A 20471-nucleotide genomic window follows, 5' to 3' on the forward strand; every position below is an offset into this window, starting at 1 on the left:
AACACAAAATGCTTCACCCTCTTCAACACTGGATCCTCGCTCACGCATCGTGCCATGGACTGGGCGTCCAAGGGGGCGTCCGGCATTGCTTCAAACATCAGGATATCTGCCACTGCCGGAACTTCCCTTGGTGATGTTGGCTGTGGCAACCTGCTCAAGGAGTCTGCATGTCCAATCCAAACCCCTGGCTTATGCATGATGGTGTAGTCATACATGCCCAGCAACAGACTCCACCATAACATGCGAGGTGACAGTATGTCCGGGGTTGGGCACTTGGGATCCAAAAGTCGTAATAGTGGCTTGTGGTACGTCACCACTGTAAATGATCTGCCTGCCAAATATTGATGAAATTTAGTCACCCCAAATATCACCGCGAGGGCTTCCTTGTCGATCTGCGCATAGTTCCGCTCACATTTTTGCAGTGTCCGCGACCCAAACGCCACCGGTCTCTCTTCACCATCGTCCATGACGTGTGCCAACACTGCACCCACACCATACTCTGAGGCGTCGCATGTTAGCACCAGAGGTCTTGTGGTGTCATAATGGACCAGCACACAGTCTGTTTGTAGCAATTCCTTGGCCTTGGTAAATGCAGCTGCATGCTGTGTCTCCCATTTCCAGGCAGCGTTTCCATCAAGCAGTCTGTGTAGTGGCTCCAAAACACTAGCTTTATCTTTCAAGAACCGCTCATAGAAATTGAGCAAGACCAAAAAAGACTGCAGGTCCTTCTTGTTTTGGGGCACTGGTACCCTACGGATTGCTTCCACTTTGTCGTGTGTGGGATGTATCCCTTCCGCATCTATCCTATAACCTAGAAAATTCACCACTGCGGATGCAAAAACACACTTGGACTTCTTCAACCGTAACCCAGCCTTGTCTATCCTTGCCACTACCTCCGCTACACGTGTCCAGTGCTCTTCTTCATTTGGGCCCGCTATTAACACATCGTCCAGTAGCACTACCACTCCTTCTACACCTGCTAAGAGTGTTTCCATGAGCCTCTGGAACACGGCAGGGCCACCGCTCACTCCAAACTGTAATCGGCGGACCTTAAAAAGTCCCTTGATGGTATTGACAGTCAACAAATCTGTCGTTCCCTCGTCGACTCCAACCTGCATGTAGGCATCCTCCAAGTCCCAGCTTCGTGAAATATTTCCCCCCTGCCAGCGATGCCAGAGCTTCGTTGATGGTCGGCAATGGATAACACTCTGTCTTACATGCTGGATTGATTGTGCCCTTGTAGTCAGCACATATGCGAATGGACCCATCCGATTTCATAATAGGCACGACAGGTGTCGCCCATGATGAATACGGCACTGCCTCGTAAGCTCCTCGCATCACCAGCTTGTCGATCGCATCCCCTACCTTGTCCCTTATTGCAAACAGCACTGGTCTGCATTTCCTAAATACTGGTGTGGCTCCCTCTTTCAGCGCGAGGGATACCGGTGGACCCTTATACTGTCCTAAACAACTGCTGTCAAATACCTTTGGATACTTGGCTACCAGTTCCTCCATCCATCGGCTCTTCTGCACAACACTAGGTTCCTTGCAACTCTCTACCATGAAAACGCCCTCCACAGAAATCCCAAGGGGCTCCAACCAGTTCCTCCCCATCAAACTCGGCCCTTTCCCAGCCGCCACTAACACCGGAAGCAGTACTGCCTCACTTTCCCTTGTTTTTACCAAGACTGTTTTAACTCCCTTAACCCGAAACTGTTCCTGGGACCACGTACGCAATGCGATGTTACACATGTCCAATGGTGGCTGTTCGGGCCACAGGGCCTTGCATGTTTCCTCACTAATAACAGAAAAGCTTGCACCTGTATCTATTTCCATGCAGTGTTTGTTGCCATCCAACCAAACATCCATGACAAAGGGTGCCTTACTTTTCAACGCTCGCAGGTTATTCAAACTGTACATTGCTTCATTCTGTTCTCCCTCTTGCTCCCTTACTGTATCTGACAACATGTGAGTAAGTCCAGAGTTAGACTTATTCCCCACATTTCCCTGTCGGGCCCCACCAACAGGCCTACCTTGTTTTTGTTTTGTAATACAGGCTTTCTCTATGTGGCCCTGTTTGGATTAAAACCGGCACACAGTTGTCACATGCCGACACTCTTCCGCAACATGATTCCCTGTACATCGCCAACACTGTTGTTTCCGTTTGTTCTCCTGGGGGCCCATCATTTGTTTACGTATTCCTGTGTCCATGTTTGCCTGAATACCAGCCGGACGTCTGCCGGTATGGCTTCTGCCTGCCACCGCATGCACCGGATGTTCGTCAACACGCGTTGTACTTATCTCGTCACCTTTTCCACGTAAGTCCAATATGTTCTTCCCTGTTGCCTCAGCCGCCATAGCAATATCCACTGCATCTTTGAAGCTCAGTGGATCCTTAGACAGCAACGCGTGCTGAACCGATCTATCCCGCACACCACACACCAGTCTGTCTCTCAACATCCTCTCCAAATTGGGGAAGTTACAATGCGTGCTCAATCGCCGGAGTTCCGCCAGATATACTGCTATCGTTTCATCCGCTAGCTGGTCACGTTTCAAAAATTTGTATGTCTCAACAATCTCGCTGGGTTTCGGTTCGAAATGTGCGGAAAGCTTGCTGAATACCTCGGCGATGGGTATCTCATCGGTAGCCTGTGGAGCTAACAATGATGAAATTAAGTTGTAAAGTTCCGCCCCGCAGATAGTGAAAAATACAGCGCGTTTTGTTTCGTCGTTTTCAATTTTATTAGCTATAAAATAAAACTGCACCCTTTCGCGGTAACTCTTCCACGTGTCCTGACCCGGAGCAAACTCTCCCATAACCCCAATCGCCGCCATCCTCGCCCGCACACCACTTCACGCGCACGAACCGATCCGGAATTCCTCGTAGCCACTTTTATGTACCCGTTACACGCACTGTGTCTGCATTACACGATACATTGTTTACATTACATGTTACACAGGTTATCTGACGAGCTATCAGCCATGATGCTAGCTGTTGACTAACGAACCATAGACAACACAACACTCTCAGCCTTACCAACCGAGCTGACAGTACATAACAATATCCACTCCACCTGACCCTATGTATTTATCTAATTAAACCTATAAATACCCGTGGGTGTCAATATAATTTGGATGAGAGTAATTGGTATTATAAAATAACAAGGGACACACCCCGGCTTCGCACGGGTGCAATGCTGATACTAAATATACTACAGAATGTCTTTATATACAACGTTCACAGCTTTTTTGTCATTAGACAATACAAACATGTTTTCTTTAGAGGTTACTCTTGAAAGAGCGACATATAATTGGCCATGTGAAAAACACTCAACGCTCAAATCTAAGCCTGCAACGTTGAAAGTTTGACCCTGCGATTTCTTAATGGTCATTGCAAAAGATATCTTTACCGTAAATTGTAGGCGTTTAAATTTGAACGGTAAATCCGATGGTATCAGAGGAATTCGGGGAATCAATACATCTTCTCCGGTATCACATCCAGTGAGTATTGTCGTATACCATCGCGGACCTTTTTGTAGACCTTTTTAAGGTGTACAATACTGTAGTACATTATTTTGATCTATCTCGTATGGTTCAGCCAGCGTTTGCAATGTAAGCGCAAAAAAATGTGTTTATTTGGTAAAAGAGTGAACAATCATTACAACCATTTTGGCTTACCTCAGCTGAACTTTTTTTGGTTAAAATTTGTTTTAAAATGACAATGCCAGTGTGTAGCAGTGATGTGTCACGGGTCCCCACAGACCCAGCACCTCGGACAGCAGTGGACCGCGCGGTCGAACCACGTCGTCCAGCGTCACCACTCCCAGGTCGACCACCACGGGCGAGGACGAGTCGTGCTGCATCGTGGGTGAGCGCCTGAGCCGAGCGTGCCAGATCATATTCTATTAGCAGCAATTTAAAACATTTCATTTATTTGTCCAGTTTCGTCATTTTATTTCTGTTTATTTCTATAACTAATTGTTCGTGATTATATTTAAACAAATTATTTAAATTTAATTTGCAAAAACTGTAAATAAATATTTAAAAATTAAAAAGTATGCAATTTTTCATCAGTTTTCTTATGACGTTATCACGTAAAATTATTATCTGTAAACTGACTTTACAGGCGCCACCCCCACCCCCCCCCCCCTCCTTTTTTAACATAGAAAGTTCCGTTAACTGCAAATTGTAGTCGGGATTAATATTGCATTGTTACGCACAGAAGGGCTTAACATGAAAATAAATACAGGTAACAATCATATTTAGTGAGAATATAATGGGTGCTAACTTAATTATCATAAATTATGAGTTATTCTGGTGGTTATACTCTAAGCATTAAAAGTTATCTTACCTAATCAAGTAAGATCATGGTTACCAGCATTCCAGTGTGTTTGAAAACTGTAATATTTGAACTTTATATTTGTTTTATTTCTGTGAGTAACTAACAGTAGTTGGTTAACTGTTAAAGTGTTTCTTATTGAAATCAGGCATGTGTTGTATAACCCCTATTACAAGATTTTTTTTTTTGCTACCAAAATGAACTTGTACCGTAAAACAGAAATACTATTACAGAGATTCTTTGGCCTGTTTTTTCCTTATTTAAAATTTATAGTTTTTTTTTGTTTTTAGTTTTTTTTCAGGAGGTTCTTTTTTTTTCTCAAGACAGTTTGGGCACAGTTTGGGCAGGTCGGGATGGCTGGGAGAAGTCGCGGCGTGCCGGGCGCATGACGGCCGCAGCAGCTCGCTTCATGCACATGAGTGCGTGTGTCTCGGCACAGTAGTTTCTCCCCGGACAGCAGCAGCAGCTTGCTTCATGCACATGAGTGTGTGCGTGTCTCGGCACAGTAGTTTCTCCCCAGACAGCAGCAGCAGCTTGCTTCATGCACATGAGTGCGTGTGTCTCGGCACAGTAGTTTCTCCCCGGACAGCAGCAGCAGCTTGCTTCATGCACATGAGTGCGTGTGTCTCGGCACAGTAGTTTCTCCCCGGACAGCAGCAGCAGCTTGCTTCATGCACATGAGTGCGTGTGTCTCGGCACAGTAGTTTCTCCCCGGACAGCAGCAGCAGCTTGCTTCATGCACATGAGTGCGCGTGTCTCGGCACAGTAGTTTCTCCCCGGACAGCAGCAGCAGCTTGCTTCATGCACATGAGTGCGTGTGTCTCGGCACAGTAGTTTCTCCCCGGACAGCAGCAGCAGCTTGCTTCATGCACATGAGTGCGCGCGTGTCTCGGCACAGTAGTTTCTCCCCGGACAGCAGCAGCAGCTTGCTTCATGCACGTGAGTGCGCGCGTGTCTCGGCACAGTAGTTTCTCCCCGGACAGCAGCAGCAGCTTGCTTCATGCACATGAGTGCGTGTGTCTCGGCACAGTAGTTTCTCCCCGGACAGCAGCAGCAGCTTGCTTCATGCACATGAGTGCGTGTGTCTCGGCACAGTAGTTTCTCCCCGGACAGCAGCAGCAGCTTGCTTCATGCACATGAGTGTGCGCGTGTCTCGAGCAGCTTGCTTCATGCACATGAGTGCGTGTGTCTCGGCACAGTAGTTTCTCCCCGGACAGTAGCAGCAGCTTGCTTCATGCACGTGAGTGCGTGTGTCTCGGCACAGTAGTTTCTCCCCGGACAGCAGCAGCAGCAGCTTGCTTCATGCACGTGAGTGCGTGTGTCTCGGCACAGTAGTTTCTCCCCGGACAGCAGCAGCAGCTTGCTTCATGCACGTGAGTGCGTGTGTCTCGGCACAGTAGTTTCTCCCCGGACAGCAGCAGCAGCTTGCTTCATGCACGTGAGTGCGTGTGTCTCGGCACAGTAGTTTCTCCCCGGACAGCAGCAGCAGCTTGCTTCATGCACATGAGTGTGTGCGTGTCTCGGCACAGTAGTTTCTCCCCGGCAGCAGCAGCAGCTTGCTTCATGCACGTGAGTGCGTGTGTCTCGGCACAGTAGTTTCTCCCCGGACAGCAGCAGCAGCTTGCTTCATGCACGTGAGTGCGTGTGTCTCGGCACAGTAGTTTCTCCCCGGACAGCAGCAGCAGCTTGCTTCATGCACGTGAGTGCGTGTGTCTCGGCACAGTAGTTTCTCCCCGGACAGCAGCAGCAGCTTGCTTCATGCACGTGAGTGCGTGTGTCTCGGCACAGTAGTTTCTCCCCGGACAGCAGCAGCAGCTTGCTTCATGCACATGAGTGCGTGTGTCTCGGCACAGTAGTTTCTCCCCGGACAGCAGCAGCAGCTTGCTTCATGCACGTGAGTGCGTGTGTCTCGGCACAGTAGTTTCTCCCCGGACAGCAGCAGCAGCTTGCTTCATGCACGTGAGTGCGTGTGTCTTGGCACAGTAGTTTCTCCCCGGACAGCAGCAGCAGCTTGCTTCATGCACGTGAGTGCGTGTGTCTCGGCACAGTAGTTTCTCCCCGGACAGCAGCAGCAGCTTGCTTCATGCACGTGAGTGCGTGTGTCTCGGCACAGTAGTTTCTCCCCGGACAGCAGCAGCAGCTTGCTTCATGCACATGAGTGTGTGCGTGTCTCGGCACAGTAGTTTCTCCCCGGCAGCAGCAGCAGCTTGCTTCATGCACGTGAGTGCGTGTGTCTCGGCACATTAGTTTCTCCCCGGACAGCAGCAGCAGCTTGCTTCATGCACATGAGTGTGTGCGTGTCTCGGCACAGTAGTTTCTCCCCGGACAGCAGCAGCAGCTTGCTTCATGCACGTGAGTGCGTGTGTCTCGGCACAGTAGTTTCTCCCCGGACAGCAGCAGCAGCTTGCTTCATGCACGTGAGTGTGTGTGTCTCGGCACAGTAGTTTCTCCCCGGACAGCAGCAGCTTGCTTCATGCACGTGAGTGCGTGTGTCTCGGCACAGTAGTTTCTCCCCGGACAGCAGCAGCAGCTTGCTTCATGCACCTGAGTGTGTGCGTGTCTCGGCACAGTAGTTTCTCCCCGGACAGCAGCAGCAGCTTGCTTCATGCACGTGAGTGCGTGTGTCTCGGCACAGTAGTTTCTCCCCGGACAGCAGCAGCAGCTTGCTTCATGCACGTGAGTGCGTGTGTCTCGGCACAGTAGTTTCTCCCCGGACAGCAGCAGCAGCTTGCTTCATGCACGTGAGTGTGTGCGTGTCTCGGCACAGTAGTTTCTCCCCGGACAGCAGCAGCAGCTTGCTTTATGCACGTGAGTGCGTGTGTCTCGGCACAGTAGTTTCTCCCCGGACAGCAGCAGCAGCTTGCTTCATGCACGTGAGTGCGTGTGTCTCGGCACAGTAGTTTCTCCCCGGACAGCAGCAGCAGCTTGCTTCATGCACGTGAGTGCGTGTGTTTCGGCACAGTAGTTTCTCCCCGGACAGCAGCAGCAGCTTGCTTCATGCACGTGAGTGCGTGTGTTTCGGCACAGTAGTTTCTCCCCGGACAGCAGCATCAGCTTGCTTCATGCACGTGAGTGCGTGTGTCTCGGCACAGTAGTTTCTCCCCGGACAGCAGCAGCAGCTTGCTTCATGCACGTGAGTGCGTGTGTCTCGGCACAGTAGTTTCTCCCCGGACAGCAGCAGCAGCTTGCTTGTTGCACAAGAGTGTGCGCGTGTCTCGGCACAGTAGTTTCTCCCCGGACAGCAGCAGCAGCTTGCTTCATGCACATGAGTGTGTGCGTGTCTCGGCACAGTAGTTTCTCCCCGGACAGCAGCAGCAGCTTGCTTCATGCACGTGAGTGCGTGTGTCTCGGCACAGTAGTTTCTCCCCGGACAGCAGCAGCAGCTTGCTTCATGCACGTGAGTGCGTGTGTCTCGGCACAGTAGTTTCTCCCCGGACAGCAGCAGCAGCTTGCTTCATGCACGTGAGTGCGTGTGTCTCGGCACAGTAGTTTCTCCCTGGACAGCAGCAGCAGCTTGCTTCATGCACGTGAGTGCGTGTGTCTCGGCACAGTAGTTTCTCCCCGGACAGGAGCAGCAGCTTGCTTCATGCACGTGAGTGCGTGTGTCTCGGCACAGTAGTTTCTCCCCGGACAGCAGCAGCAGCTTGCTTCATGCACGTGAGTGCGTGTGTCAGTAGTTGGAAATAGGGGGTTCAAGCACAGGCGGAGGAGCCAGGAGCCCGCCATCTTGGATGACGTCATCGGCGGCCATCTTGGATGACGTCATCGGCGGCCATCTTGGATGACGTCATCATGACCTTTGACCTTGACCTTTGACCTTGCTAATCTATGCCAATCTACGCTAATCTATGCCAATCTATGCCAATCTATGCTAATCTATGCCAATCTATGCTAATCCGTATGCTAATCTATGCTAATCTGTATGCTAATCCATGCTAATCTGTATGCCAATCCATGCTAATCCATCCGCCATTTTGTATTTCTAGAAATTTCCACCAACTTCGAATCGTGACGTCACCGTTGCACTTTGTGTCACGGACGCTATCTTGGATTCGAATTTTTTTTTCGAACTTTTGAAATTCGATGTAAACATCGACCACCATCTTGTTTCGTCTGCTGGTGGCCGCCATCTTGTTTTCGTCTGCTGGTGGCTGCCATCTTGTTTTCGTCTGCTGGAGGCAGCCATCTTGTGACGTCATATAGTTCTGTTGGTCGCCACCAGATAGCAGCAGGGATTATTTTATTTTTTTTCTTTAACTAAAATAATTTCAGTGCCGAGGCTGGGATTCGATCCATGGGACGTGAAAACGTCCAGGATGTCGTGGTTACGAGGCGGACACCTTGACCACTAGACCACGAGACCAATTGGGATATGGTGGAATAAATAATCTATATATGCCACGTACTGACGTCAAGTTTTATGATAAAAGGGGGGAGGGTGTCTTTGCCTTCCCAAATGCATGAAATTCAAATTATTATTATACCATCGCCATCTTTAATTCCAGCACAGACTACCAGATGGCGCCAAATTCAAAATATTAGTTAGGGAGTCGGCAGGCAGGTGTCGCATACCGCCATCTTGGTTCTCAAGTTGGCTGGTAGATGTCGCTAGTATCGCGCGCCAAATTCAAAAATTAGTTGCCAGAGGCGCCGCCATCTTGGTTCTCAAGTTGGCTGGTAGATGGCGCCACCGTCACCATATTTTAGTTCATACAATCGATACCAGATGACGCCACCATCGCCATCTTTAGTTCCTAGTGTTGCTACCAGAGTGTGCCACCGTCGCCATCTTTAATTCTTAAAGTTACCGCCGGAGCGCGCCACCATCGCCATCTTTAATTCATAAAGTCGCTACCGGATGGCACCACTGTCGGCCATCTTTAATTCAAGGTATTGTCGCCGGATGGTGCCAAGTTTGAATTTAAAAACCTACAAGTGTTATGCAATGTGTAACCAGTCGAGATAAGTTTGGAACCTGTAGCCATATTATTATTATTATTTATTAATGTATGTTTATTAAATATGATAGAGTATTTATAAAATATTGGTGTTGTGTAGAGTCTCTCTCTCTTCTTCTCGTAGTGGCAGACAGTTGTAGCAATTGTAGTCAGTTTGGAACCACTATACTACATCTCGACACTACTTAGAAATTATGCCTCCACTATTTTACCCGGACTTGGCACCGGGCAAGCATGGAACCAGAGGAGTAATGCAAGGGAATGGCTTTTCATTTGTTTGTAACAAACAAACCATCCATCCGATTACATTATCCCAAGTGCCATGCCTGGCTGTGTTACCCCCCCACGAAGCTGAAAAATGAAAACAATTCCCATAAGAACACAAGGGGAGGGTAAATATGTGCAAACATTGAGGGAAAAATAACCATCGCTGAAACATACTTCCCAGCATTAATTACAACAAAAGATGACAGCAAAGAGGACGGGGAAGAGAAGGCCTAAATAAAAAATGTATAAATACATGTGATAAGCCTCCATTACCCAACGTAGCCATGGGGTAGCGTATGTATACCATCATCCTGGATAACTCTTTTGTTATCTGTCCAAGTAAGTGCTAGTTTGTTGGTGCACTCGGAATAGATATCATGGTGGTAGGAGCGTATAGATCGCACTTTTACACGCAATGTAGACTCCTGGTGTAGTGTACGTAGGTAGTCCTCAAAAGTGATTCGGTTTTTAATCACAGACCTTTGCACACCTTTGGCCTTCTTGGTTACAATGTCACTGCACTTTAGGGCGTACAGCTTAGCCCTCAAGCCGATAAATTCTGTCATGGGTCGGCCACAGCACTCATCTTTGAATTTCCCGATTACTTTAGAATTGGTCGCAGAGTGCAGGACATGGTTGGTAGGGTAACCACTCATGTCAAAGTGGTCTAACAGTGCATGGTCAGACTGCAAATCAGAGTAGAAATCATGAGTATCAATCTGATAAATAAAGCTGTCTGTATCCATGTAGGCTAGCTCAAGCCTATCATTATACCTGGGTTTCATCACATCATAATGGAAGTGGTACATCAAAGTCTTGGAGAGGTCAAGAACGGCAAATCCAACATATATTGGCTTGTCGAACATTATTTTCTCGTGCTGAAGGTGCACCAGTGCCAGACTCTGATCATAGACTCTGTAGTCTTTGAAGGTGGGGCGAGCCACAAGCTTGCGGAGGCGCTCTTCACAGCACACCAGCTCCATTACTTGCCTCTTACGTTTCGCCTCCATCAATTTCCCAAAAGTAGCATTATTAGCTAGTTTGAAAAAGTCTTTCTCAAAGTCGTTCTGTGCGGCTTGTCGTTTTCCAGTGTTCAATGCTATGTATGGCTGCAACCATGCTGACTGACGAAAATGTAGGACTCTATGGATATGAGTTAGGCGGAGACCGTGGGAAATTGCTTGTTTGAGGTTAATGTAATGGATAACGTAGTGGGATTTGTTGGAGAGAGTGGTGAGAAGTTTAGATTGGGTAGAATTGGGAGGACACTCATTCCTAGGAAGGAAGGGTAGATCCCGGTGGGACGGATGTAATTCTACTGGATACTCGACGTCACACTCCACAATGTAGCCAATATCACTATCATCAGGTATGCTGGTAAAATCAATGTTCGTATCATTGCTCCACTGAAAGTCACTGTGTGGTAGAGGGCAAGACATGGCCCAACCGTACAAATTGTTGGCATCTAGGTATGCAAGAGACGATGAAGGTTTGGTGGGGTTGTGTGTCTCAGGTGCATAGGCATTGTTTGCCACGCAGTGCCTTTTCATGCACTGTGCCACCCCACCTCGGATGCCTGACTCAACAAATAAATGCATGTCATAATCTGTGAGCAGGTCCAACCGAACTTGGGTAGTCTTGAGCATGGCATCAAAAGTAAATCCTGGTGCACTGACGTAATGCGCACAATCTAGACCATACGTGTCAAGACAAAGGCTGCGGAAGCTCTCGAAAACATCACATAAGATCAAAACATCTGACTTTAGGTATACATCGCTATACTCCCCCAATGTCGAGCAATGAAAGGCATCCCAGACGGTGTGTGCATGAACATAATCCTCATCGCTAATGGTAGAGTCGGTGAGAATGTTAAAGAAAGCCTCCTTGGGCGGTAGCTGTTGTTCGTCCAGACGTTCCCAGGAATCAATGTGATCATATGGGAATACTCCCTTCCGCATGACGAGCGACACACAGGTGGGATCGAAAAACTTCATGGTGGTGACAAACTGTGCTGGTGGTAGGTTATGTGCTAGTGTAGACAGGGAGCATGTCATGAATCTAAGTGTGTCAATGAACTGGACTGAGAACCTATCACCAAGCTTCTTCGAGAATGTTATCATTTTCTCTTCACTGTGTGGTATGATGAAGATCTCCTTAGTGTCATACCCAAGCTGCTTGACAATAAAGTGCTGGTCGTAGCCGAGATTATGGAAGAAGACTACTAGCTTCTTTGGTCTACGACGCAACATGTTACAGCCATTACAGGAAGGTCCAATGTAATTTCCTGTAAAATGATCATGATCCTTCACCCTATAGTTTGATGCAGTGAAGGGTTTGTGGCAGTAGCAGCATTGTGCTGCATGGTTGAAGGTAATGTACTGGGTCCGTGTCAGAGGTGTCATTGGGATGGAGGTAGCATATATATCCTTCACTTTGTTCCCAATTTCAACTATATCCTCCATGAACCTACTCGCAGCATCCACACCTCGGTATATAATCGGTTCCTGTGGCAGGTTTGCTGTAAGGTGTGTGGGTATACGAGCATTGTCCACCTTGATGTATATACCATAGCTATATGGCTCATGCTTCTGGTACTTCTCTGTGTATGCTATATTGGGGTCATGCTGACATGAGTCCACCTTGGTTAGCATGGCCTCGAAGTCTGCATACACAACTATAGGCAGTTTACCCATGTGGTGGAAGTTGGTGAATTCCAGCCTGGGTGGGTTTCCATCCTTGTCTGGAAGCGGCATTTCAACACGCACAGGTGCATGAGGAACACAGTACCTCCTATGTTGTTCCAGGCACTGTTGTCCCGTCATTCCAGTCACTCGGAGTTGATCATCAAATGATTTGAAGCATCTCTTACATATATATATTCTTTCATTGTGATTGGTTACCTGAGACCGTATCAGCCGTGAAAAGTCCGTTATGAGGCAGTAGTGCTTGTGATCGACATCGGATATTAGCAGAAGATCGAAATGCTGCTGCTTCTCTTCATCAACAACCCGAATTGGGACCACCTTATTCTCTTCACCGAGAGTATAGACATTAACTGACACGGTTGGGTTGTGTCGCTCAAAGACATTAATCTGTTTGACTGGTGTAGGGAAATCAAGTCCGTCAAAGTTAAATTGTGTCTCCAGGTTCAGGTATCGTTGGTCAACTCGACACACATTAAATCCCCCAACAAACTTGGAGATAATGGCCCACTTGAAACATTCTTGATCTTCGTTCTGGGGATTAAGTACAGCATGTTTGATAGCAATCGATGGTGGCAGAGGCAGATAGGAAGATGCACGCAGTGGGTCGAGCTTGCTGACACGAAGTTGTATGCACTTCACTGACGTCAGCGACCAGCCAGAACCTTTGCTCATGTACTCGTCCTCCTCCTTACAGATGTTCAAAATACTATTTCGAACAGCTATAGCAACATCATCTACATTGTATAGAGGGATGTTGGGGGTCTTGAAGGCACGCAGGTCTGCACTGTCGTCGAATGGTGCTGGTTTTGCATAATTGCACTCGAGCCACATATTAAATTTTACGGCCCCAGTTGCCTCTACAATCTCAGATAGCTGCGCAACTATTCTATCCTCCATCGTCTCAAGATATGTACAGATATCCAATGAACGGTCGAAATTGTTCCCGGCTACGAAGGTGCGCAAACTACCACTGAATGCACGAGCCACTTCAACGAAATCATTATTATTATTAATATCTTCTGGCTCAATGGTTGATGTGGCCTGGGATGTTGAGGTATTAGGCAACACCATGGGTTGAACTGCTCTAGAAGTAGAGGCTTGCTGCTCATCACTCACAAGCATTGTGCACCGAGTCGGGAGAGCTGGAGTCGTCGCCGCAGACCCACGACATACCAAGCGGTGTGCTGCTAAATTGTCGCGCCGGGCAAAAACATTTCCGCACTTATCACAAAGAGCATTAACTGCTCGAGCCTGGTTTCCAGTACAGGAATCCTCATGCCTACGAGCATCGAAGGTCCTCGTAAACTGCCTGTAGCAGTACCGACAATGCTTGCTGCGAGATGTATGTGTGCCGGTACAGATCTTCAAATGGCGCTGTAGGTTACCCCAACGAGCAAATGTAGTGCCGCATTTCTCGCAGAGGTGCATTTCTAGGTTAGGTGCGTCTGCACACTGTCGTTCATGACGTAAGGCATTTTTCCAGGCCGTAAATAACTTCTTGCAAAAGCGACAACTAGGACCCATCGCGCCTACCCCTGAACTAACTGAAATATCAGCAGACGTGGATGATGATGATGATGATGATGCTATATCTCTTGCTATCAGCTCCGGATCCTGCAGAGAAGCCTCGATGCGGTTCGACGGAGAAGTAGATACCTACCAACGAAATACTAGTTAAAATACTATTTCGAAGAATAACCAGCAGTCACTTGCATAAAAACAGATGAAAGTGTATAAGCAGGACCACCAACTTTTTAAAAAAAATTTTATGTATTACTGAGAACTTGACAAAAAAAATGTGTCAACAGTTTGAAGCTGTAATATTTCCTGTGTAAACATAAGCAGGTCACACTAGCTTTATAATAATTAATTGTACTGGTAGGAAATGTGTGTACTAGCCGACGAGACTCTAACAGACCGTCTACCGCTACGTGATACAGTGCTAGGTATCGTGCGTGAAAAAACTTTATTCATTAAGAATATATTTGTAATGAAATACGCAGCAAATGTAAATAACGAGTTAACAAAAATATAAATAATATTTATGATTTAATAAGGTATGAGACTCAGTAATATCGTGCGCGATGTAAGGAAATGGACTCGCAGTGCATATATAATTTCACGTAGCTCTGCGCTGGGTCAGAGCACTAATGGAAACCTTTCAGAAGGTATGTTGAAGCTCCCCCCCCTCCCCCCACCCCCACCTCTCTTACACCACTCTCTTCAGACAGGCGGCGCGCGCTTCATGACAGTCTGAGTCGTGTCCCGACATGTCTCGAGCACCCGATGCTGTCAGGGGAGCATTTACGTATAATGAAAGGAAGTAGCTCTGCTGTTTTATTGCTGGAATACTAGACATACTTACACTGATATTTAAAATAAAAACATAATCTATATAAATTAATGTATTGCTACTCATAGCATAGTGTGCTGCCAACTATGCGTCCTTTTTCTGTATGTGGCCAGACACTTTAGGATATATGATTTCAGCATAAGTACAACAAGAAAAATATTACTTCCTAATGTGGTCCCTACATTGTTCCCAGGGTATCGTAAATGGTTTCATGGCTACAACTGCATGTGACACTACATAAAATAACAATCACAAGTGTAATACTTTTTACAAGTATGTGTAGGCTTCTGACTGTGGCGGACTGAAGGCTCGTGCCTGCAGTAGGACGTTAACACAGACTACGTATTCATCAGTTGAGACGTGATAAAATTACAGGTTACATCAGCTGAGGCAAGGTCAAAGACTTGTCCGTACCCTATAGCATAGGACCGATGCCTGAGAGCAGCGGTATATATGTAAGCCGCTAGGATATTACAGTACATTATGTAGACGTCAACTACCACTCAAGTCAAAAATGTGTTTAATAAATACGAAAATAACTATTCTATGGTCAAAAATGTGTTTAATAAATACGAAAATAACTATTCTATGTGAAAATACACTAGTATGAAAAATCCATATTACTCATGCTAGAGAATAAAACTGTGTAAGGACATGCACAATAAATTATAAAACTAATAATGAGCCTACTAGTGTTACATTGGAAATAATTATTTAAAATAAATACATCTTAATTTGTGGCTTGTCAGAATAAATAAAGTCATCGGTCCCCCCGAGCATGTCTGGCATTTGGTTCAGTCAGGGAAAGAGGACTGAGCATGGTTGCTTACGAGATTATGGCTCGCAGACAATAATGCATGCGATACTAGAATTGCACTTGGACGTAACGTATACAGTAAATGTGACTATGAAAGATTTCAATATATAGACATAGTGAACAACTTTTTTTTGTAATAACATAAAACTGGACGAGATGGGTATCGAACCGCGCACTACAGACTATGGAGCGCCATGTCTACCAGATAGGAGCACAACACTGTAGCTACGAGTTGCAGAGGGGATCAATGTAAACAGTTTACAACTAACCTACAGACGTGTTAGGAATAAAGCATAAGCGTGCACGATTTGTGTTGGATTTCCCCAGTGTGCTTCTACTTATTCTTGAGACGGTAATTCTCCGTAAAGTTTTTTAGATATTAGCCACCACGACACTCTTGATTTGATGTGTGTTGGTATATATCGTAACAAAACTAGTAGATACATGGTTTTTGCAAAAAGAGGAAATTAACTCTCGCTAATGAATTATTTTAGGAAATATGTTTCAATTTTAAAATATCTGAATGCACCTGAATATATAAGCTAATATAGAATGCAGATCGATGCCTATAGTGTTATCGAAAGGTTGTAGATTTTTAGAGCCGAATAATCTGACTCATCGTAATGATTGCTAGACATTCAAAATGTTTTTAATTTTGAGTTAAATTTAAAATCTAGATGCTTGTTGACGCCACGGTACAGACGTTAACAATATAGATTATTTTTAACTACTGCTTTTGCTTCTTGTAAAATAAATAAGTAGTTGCAAACGAATTTAGTTATTACTATAAGCCGTTAATCTTCAGCCGCGAATAGTGTTACTTCACAACTAATGAAATGCACGAATGACAATACTTTAATATTAATGTGACATGTATCTGAACAATGCACTGTTATACTAATATTTCTTTTATAAACGGGGAGCGGGCATCTTACCTCAGCGGTGAACTGAAGACGTGGACTAGTGGACTGATAGAACTCGATCATGAAGGCACGATACAAATGGTTGGAGTTGCGCTCGCTCGAGTATATAAAGGATTTCTGTGTGTGACGTCAGTGAGGTCATGGACGAGTCACTAGGGTGGGTTCACACCTGAACGTTCATTTGATGTGTTAGCTTTTAAAAAAAATCGAGTAAATTTATACTGGTTTCCAACACAGGTTCTAAAGATGATGACTGTTTATAAATATATATTTTTAAAAACATTAATTTTTTTTTATATGTTTAGTGGTTTGATTTTTAGTATTAATGCATACCAGTAGTTTCATACATTATAAACTAATGGTATGCATTATTGAACTTCCTTTAGACATGCGTATTACAAAATTAATTTCGGATTTGTTGGGTCTGTTCATTACGAAGGACCTCGCATGAAACCACCTTAAGACTGACCCGTCTCCCACAGGCAGTCAACAAAATTCCTTACCCCGGAAATACTTTTTCCGTCCGGTCGCTGGCCTGGCATGCTGCTCCGAACCGTTGACCTCAACCTGCGTTTCAAAGCATGCACTATTTGCTTTAGGGATTTTTACACGAATAAATATTACAGTAAACTCCCGGTATACCGCGCCCCGATAGATCGCGGAATCGGGTATATCGCGGGTCAAACCATGTCCCCCAATCAGATATGAATAATAATAATAATAACACAGTAGAACCTCGTTAATTCGTGATGGTCGGGACCGAGATAATCACGGATTACCGAATTTCATGGACTAGCGATTAAAAGCCCGGAAGGTCTTGTCAAGCTTCTCAGACACCGGCGTGCAGCTGGGTTAAGGCAAAGGTCATGTGACGTAACATCTACCGAGGCTTACTGCGCCTTGGCAGCAGATGGATAAAAAATAGTAAAATCTCCATTATTAGTGTTAATTGGGACACGCCGATGCCCGGATAATTAAAATCCTGTAAAAAAAAAAGTAATAAACCCGGATATCCGTTCACGGTAAGGGCAGTCTTCGAATTAGTCTCGGCTTAAAAAAATACGGCACTGCTTAGCTATTAGTTCACGGTCATTTACAACAGCCGAAGAGAGAAAGATAAGATCGTGCTGAACTTGCACACATAAATTTTGGGTAGCCCCCCCCCCCCCCTCCCCCCTTCATCACACTTCGTCCAGCCGAATGCCAGCCAGACACGTCACTCGCCAGGCGCCTGCCGTGCGTTGGCGGGTGGAAACAAACAAAGGGAGACGGGAAGCAGAAGTCAGGACATCCCCCTCAAGTTTAAAGAGTGACAAATGTGACAGCTGAAAGGGGGACGACACAAAGGGTCTGTACAAACAGCGTTGCAGAGTTTGGCGGCCCATGCGAAGGCTTGCAGTGTTTGCCGGCCGCCGGCCCGCGTGACGTGAATTTTAAGCGCTGACAATTTTTACTTCTCTTTTTTTTTTCTGCACTTTTAAATCGTCCCGGATTATCCGATTCCCGAATTAGCGCGTCACGGATTAACGAGGTTCTACTGTAATAATAATGGAATAAATGGTTGACAGCCGATTAGGATAATTTTGCGTTGTAACTCACAAACTAAGCATCGGGCAGAAAAAAGCCTATGCGTAGAAAATGTCCGCAGTGAAATTCTAAATAAGATATCTCCGTACATTATTCCTCTATCTTGTAGTGTTTCCAAATTATGGTCCAATCCAGCCCAGTGTTATTTTCTGAAACACTAGTTCTTAACATTTTTTTAACCCACAAATAAAGCATCGGACAGGGGACCCAATAAAGCCCACCGTCCAGCGACATTATCCAGCGTGACTCGGCTGGGGATTGATTTTGGATAGGTTTGGTTGACGGCAAGCGCTGGGAGGGGAGAGGCGAGCCGAGAATATGCGACCAAGACACCCGGGTAGACGGGAGGAGTGCAATATAAGCTCCAGTGTTGAGAGGGGCGATTAAGCCGAAAGGGGGTAAGTCTGGTGACCTTGAGTAGTTCACTCATTTCCGTCTGCACTCTTCTCGTGGTCACGTGTGTTGACAAGCGGAGACATATAAATGTTTTGTTACAACTTGAACCTACAGACGTAATATTATTCGTTGTATTATACACGTTCATCTTTTTACTTTGGTATAATGTTTTAACATTAAATAGTAAAGTAAATCAGCTAGCGTATTTTTAATCTTTGCCGAGGAATTCCCAGTGGTCCAATACTTACGTGAACCATACGGTACCACTTTTGCCGTGAGGTAGTAAACAAGCCCCGGAAATGTTTATGTGTAGCGGCCTCCCGACCTTTAACCAGAGGCTGGGGAATATAACACTTGCCGATCCGAGCCACACACACTCAGCAACTCGACACAGCGTTTGATGGAATAAGTAAAGACAACATTTAACAGACTTTTTAATACGGCGCCACTGATTGCGCTAAAATTATTTTGGCGCAATTTTTGTATCCCACATGTGACCATTTATAATTTACTGTAAGCATGGATAACAAAGTTTAACCACTTTACACGATAGACGATTCTTTATTTTATATTGTACGAATGCTAGAATCGTTTTTCACGTATCTGCTGCATACTTTTTATTTTGTCAATCAAACTCGGTACTTTGCGATTCATATTCGGTTTGAAGTATTACTATGGCCTTTCTATTTAGAAGACTTTGACCACAGAATCGTGTGTAACCGCACACACTGCACTTACTTTGTTACGGACACTCAGACGAAGCAGATACTGTGGCTGACACCACGAGACTGGCAGCAGCTTGTGTGCCGCACGCCCGCACGTGTGTATAGCGGCGTGTGGCGCGCTCGTAGGCCGTGCGACAAACTGTGCGCGGCATGCGGAAAAATAAAAAATAAAAAATTCAACATTTAATATTTATCTTTAAAATTTATTATTTTTATTTTTTCACCCGCGTTTAGTGGAAACTGCGGATGCAAAGTCCGCACAAAGGCGGGCCGTCTATACTGTGCGTGCTTGCCGACCTATTAGAACACAGGCGGTGTTTTATGCCTTTTGACCTTGGTCACATCGAAACATCGCGGTTATGCAACAACGCGGGTAAAAGTTATGTCCCCCGACAACCGCGTTAAATAGGGAGTGTACTGTAATTTGAAGTTATACACTTTGGGGGTTTACTTAAATTAAAGTCGAGAAATACATTCATTATTTTTATTACAAGAAAGTCGACATATACTCGTGCAACCACAGATTGCAAATAATAATAATATATTTTTAAAAACAAGCCATTTATAAAACTTTTAAAATTAAATTTCTCGAGTTACAAACATTGTAATTTTAAAACAAAAAATATTCCACTTCATAAGTAAACTGCGTATGGCTCAGAGCATACTGGTGGTACGTGGTTCATTGTATACAGTTGGCGCATGAGTCTTATTTAATATTTTAATAATTAGTTTCACGATTATGACAGAAACAATGTCATAAAGTTGTACCAACTTTATTGTTGTGCAACACTTTCGTTTTTTTTTTTTTTTTTTTTTCAAAAATGGTTCTCTTGCATGTATTTCATAGATGTCACGTGGTACTAACTACCGGGTTCGTACAGAGGCTTAAAACTATGTAGGTTACATTGCAGGTAGTTGCATGAAGCCCACCATACTTGATTACTTTCTTCCTCAATGGTGTGGTGAATAAGCCCGTCACACTGTTCCGTCCAACTGATAACCGCGCCGGTGCTACGCCGCAACTCACACTTCATTGACGCTTGTCCTGGACGCACACGTAACGTTTCGGTTGCTGATGCAGCCTTAAGTATGTCTAAGCTTGTGGGAAATTTACTGTCAGGTCGTATATGATATATAACACAGTTGACCTTACTACATGCTTGATTGTGTACATATAGGTTGTCCGGAGCCTCCTCGTCACAATCACTGGTCCAGTGATGACCAAAGTTGCAGACCTCCAGCTGGAACTGACCATCAGCTGTCACGAAGAACACACGACGGAATCCAGACGTTACCTCTGCATACTCAGCAGATGGATCAAAAGACATTTTGACCACAGTACACGGGTACTGGATGAGATCTATGATTCAACTAGCTTCTTCAGGATCGTTGTCCTCAAAT

General features: G+C 45.6%; 1 protein-coding gene across 1 annotated transcript in view; it reads left to right on the forward strand.

Annotated features, from left to right (window-relative positions):
* LOC134537925 (mutS protein homolog 4-like) overlaps positions 1-20471 on the forward strand; it is a 76260-nt gene that overhangs the window by 31489 nt on the left and 24300 nt on the right. The window contains exon 3 of the mRNA XM_063378890.1: positions 3762-3868. Coding sequence (XP_063234960.1) covers positions 3762-3868 — 107 coding nt within the window. The remainder of the gene's footprint in view (positions 1-3761; positions 3869-20471) is intronic.

This window comes from Bacillus rossius, chromosome 12, assembly GCF_032445375.1.
Source record: "Bacillus rossius redtenbacheri isolate Brsri chromosome 12, Brsri_v3, whole genome shotgun sequence".
Lineage (NCBI taxonomy): Eukaryota > Metazoa > Arthropoda > Insecta > Phasmatodea > Bacillidae > Bacillus > Bacillus rossius.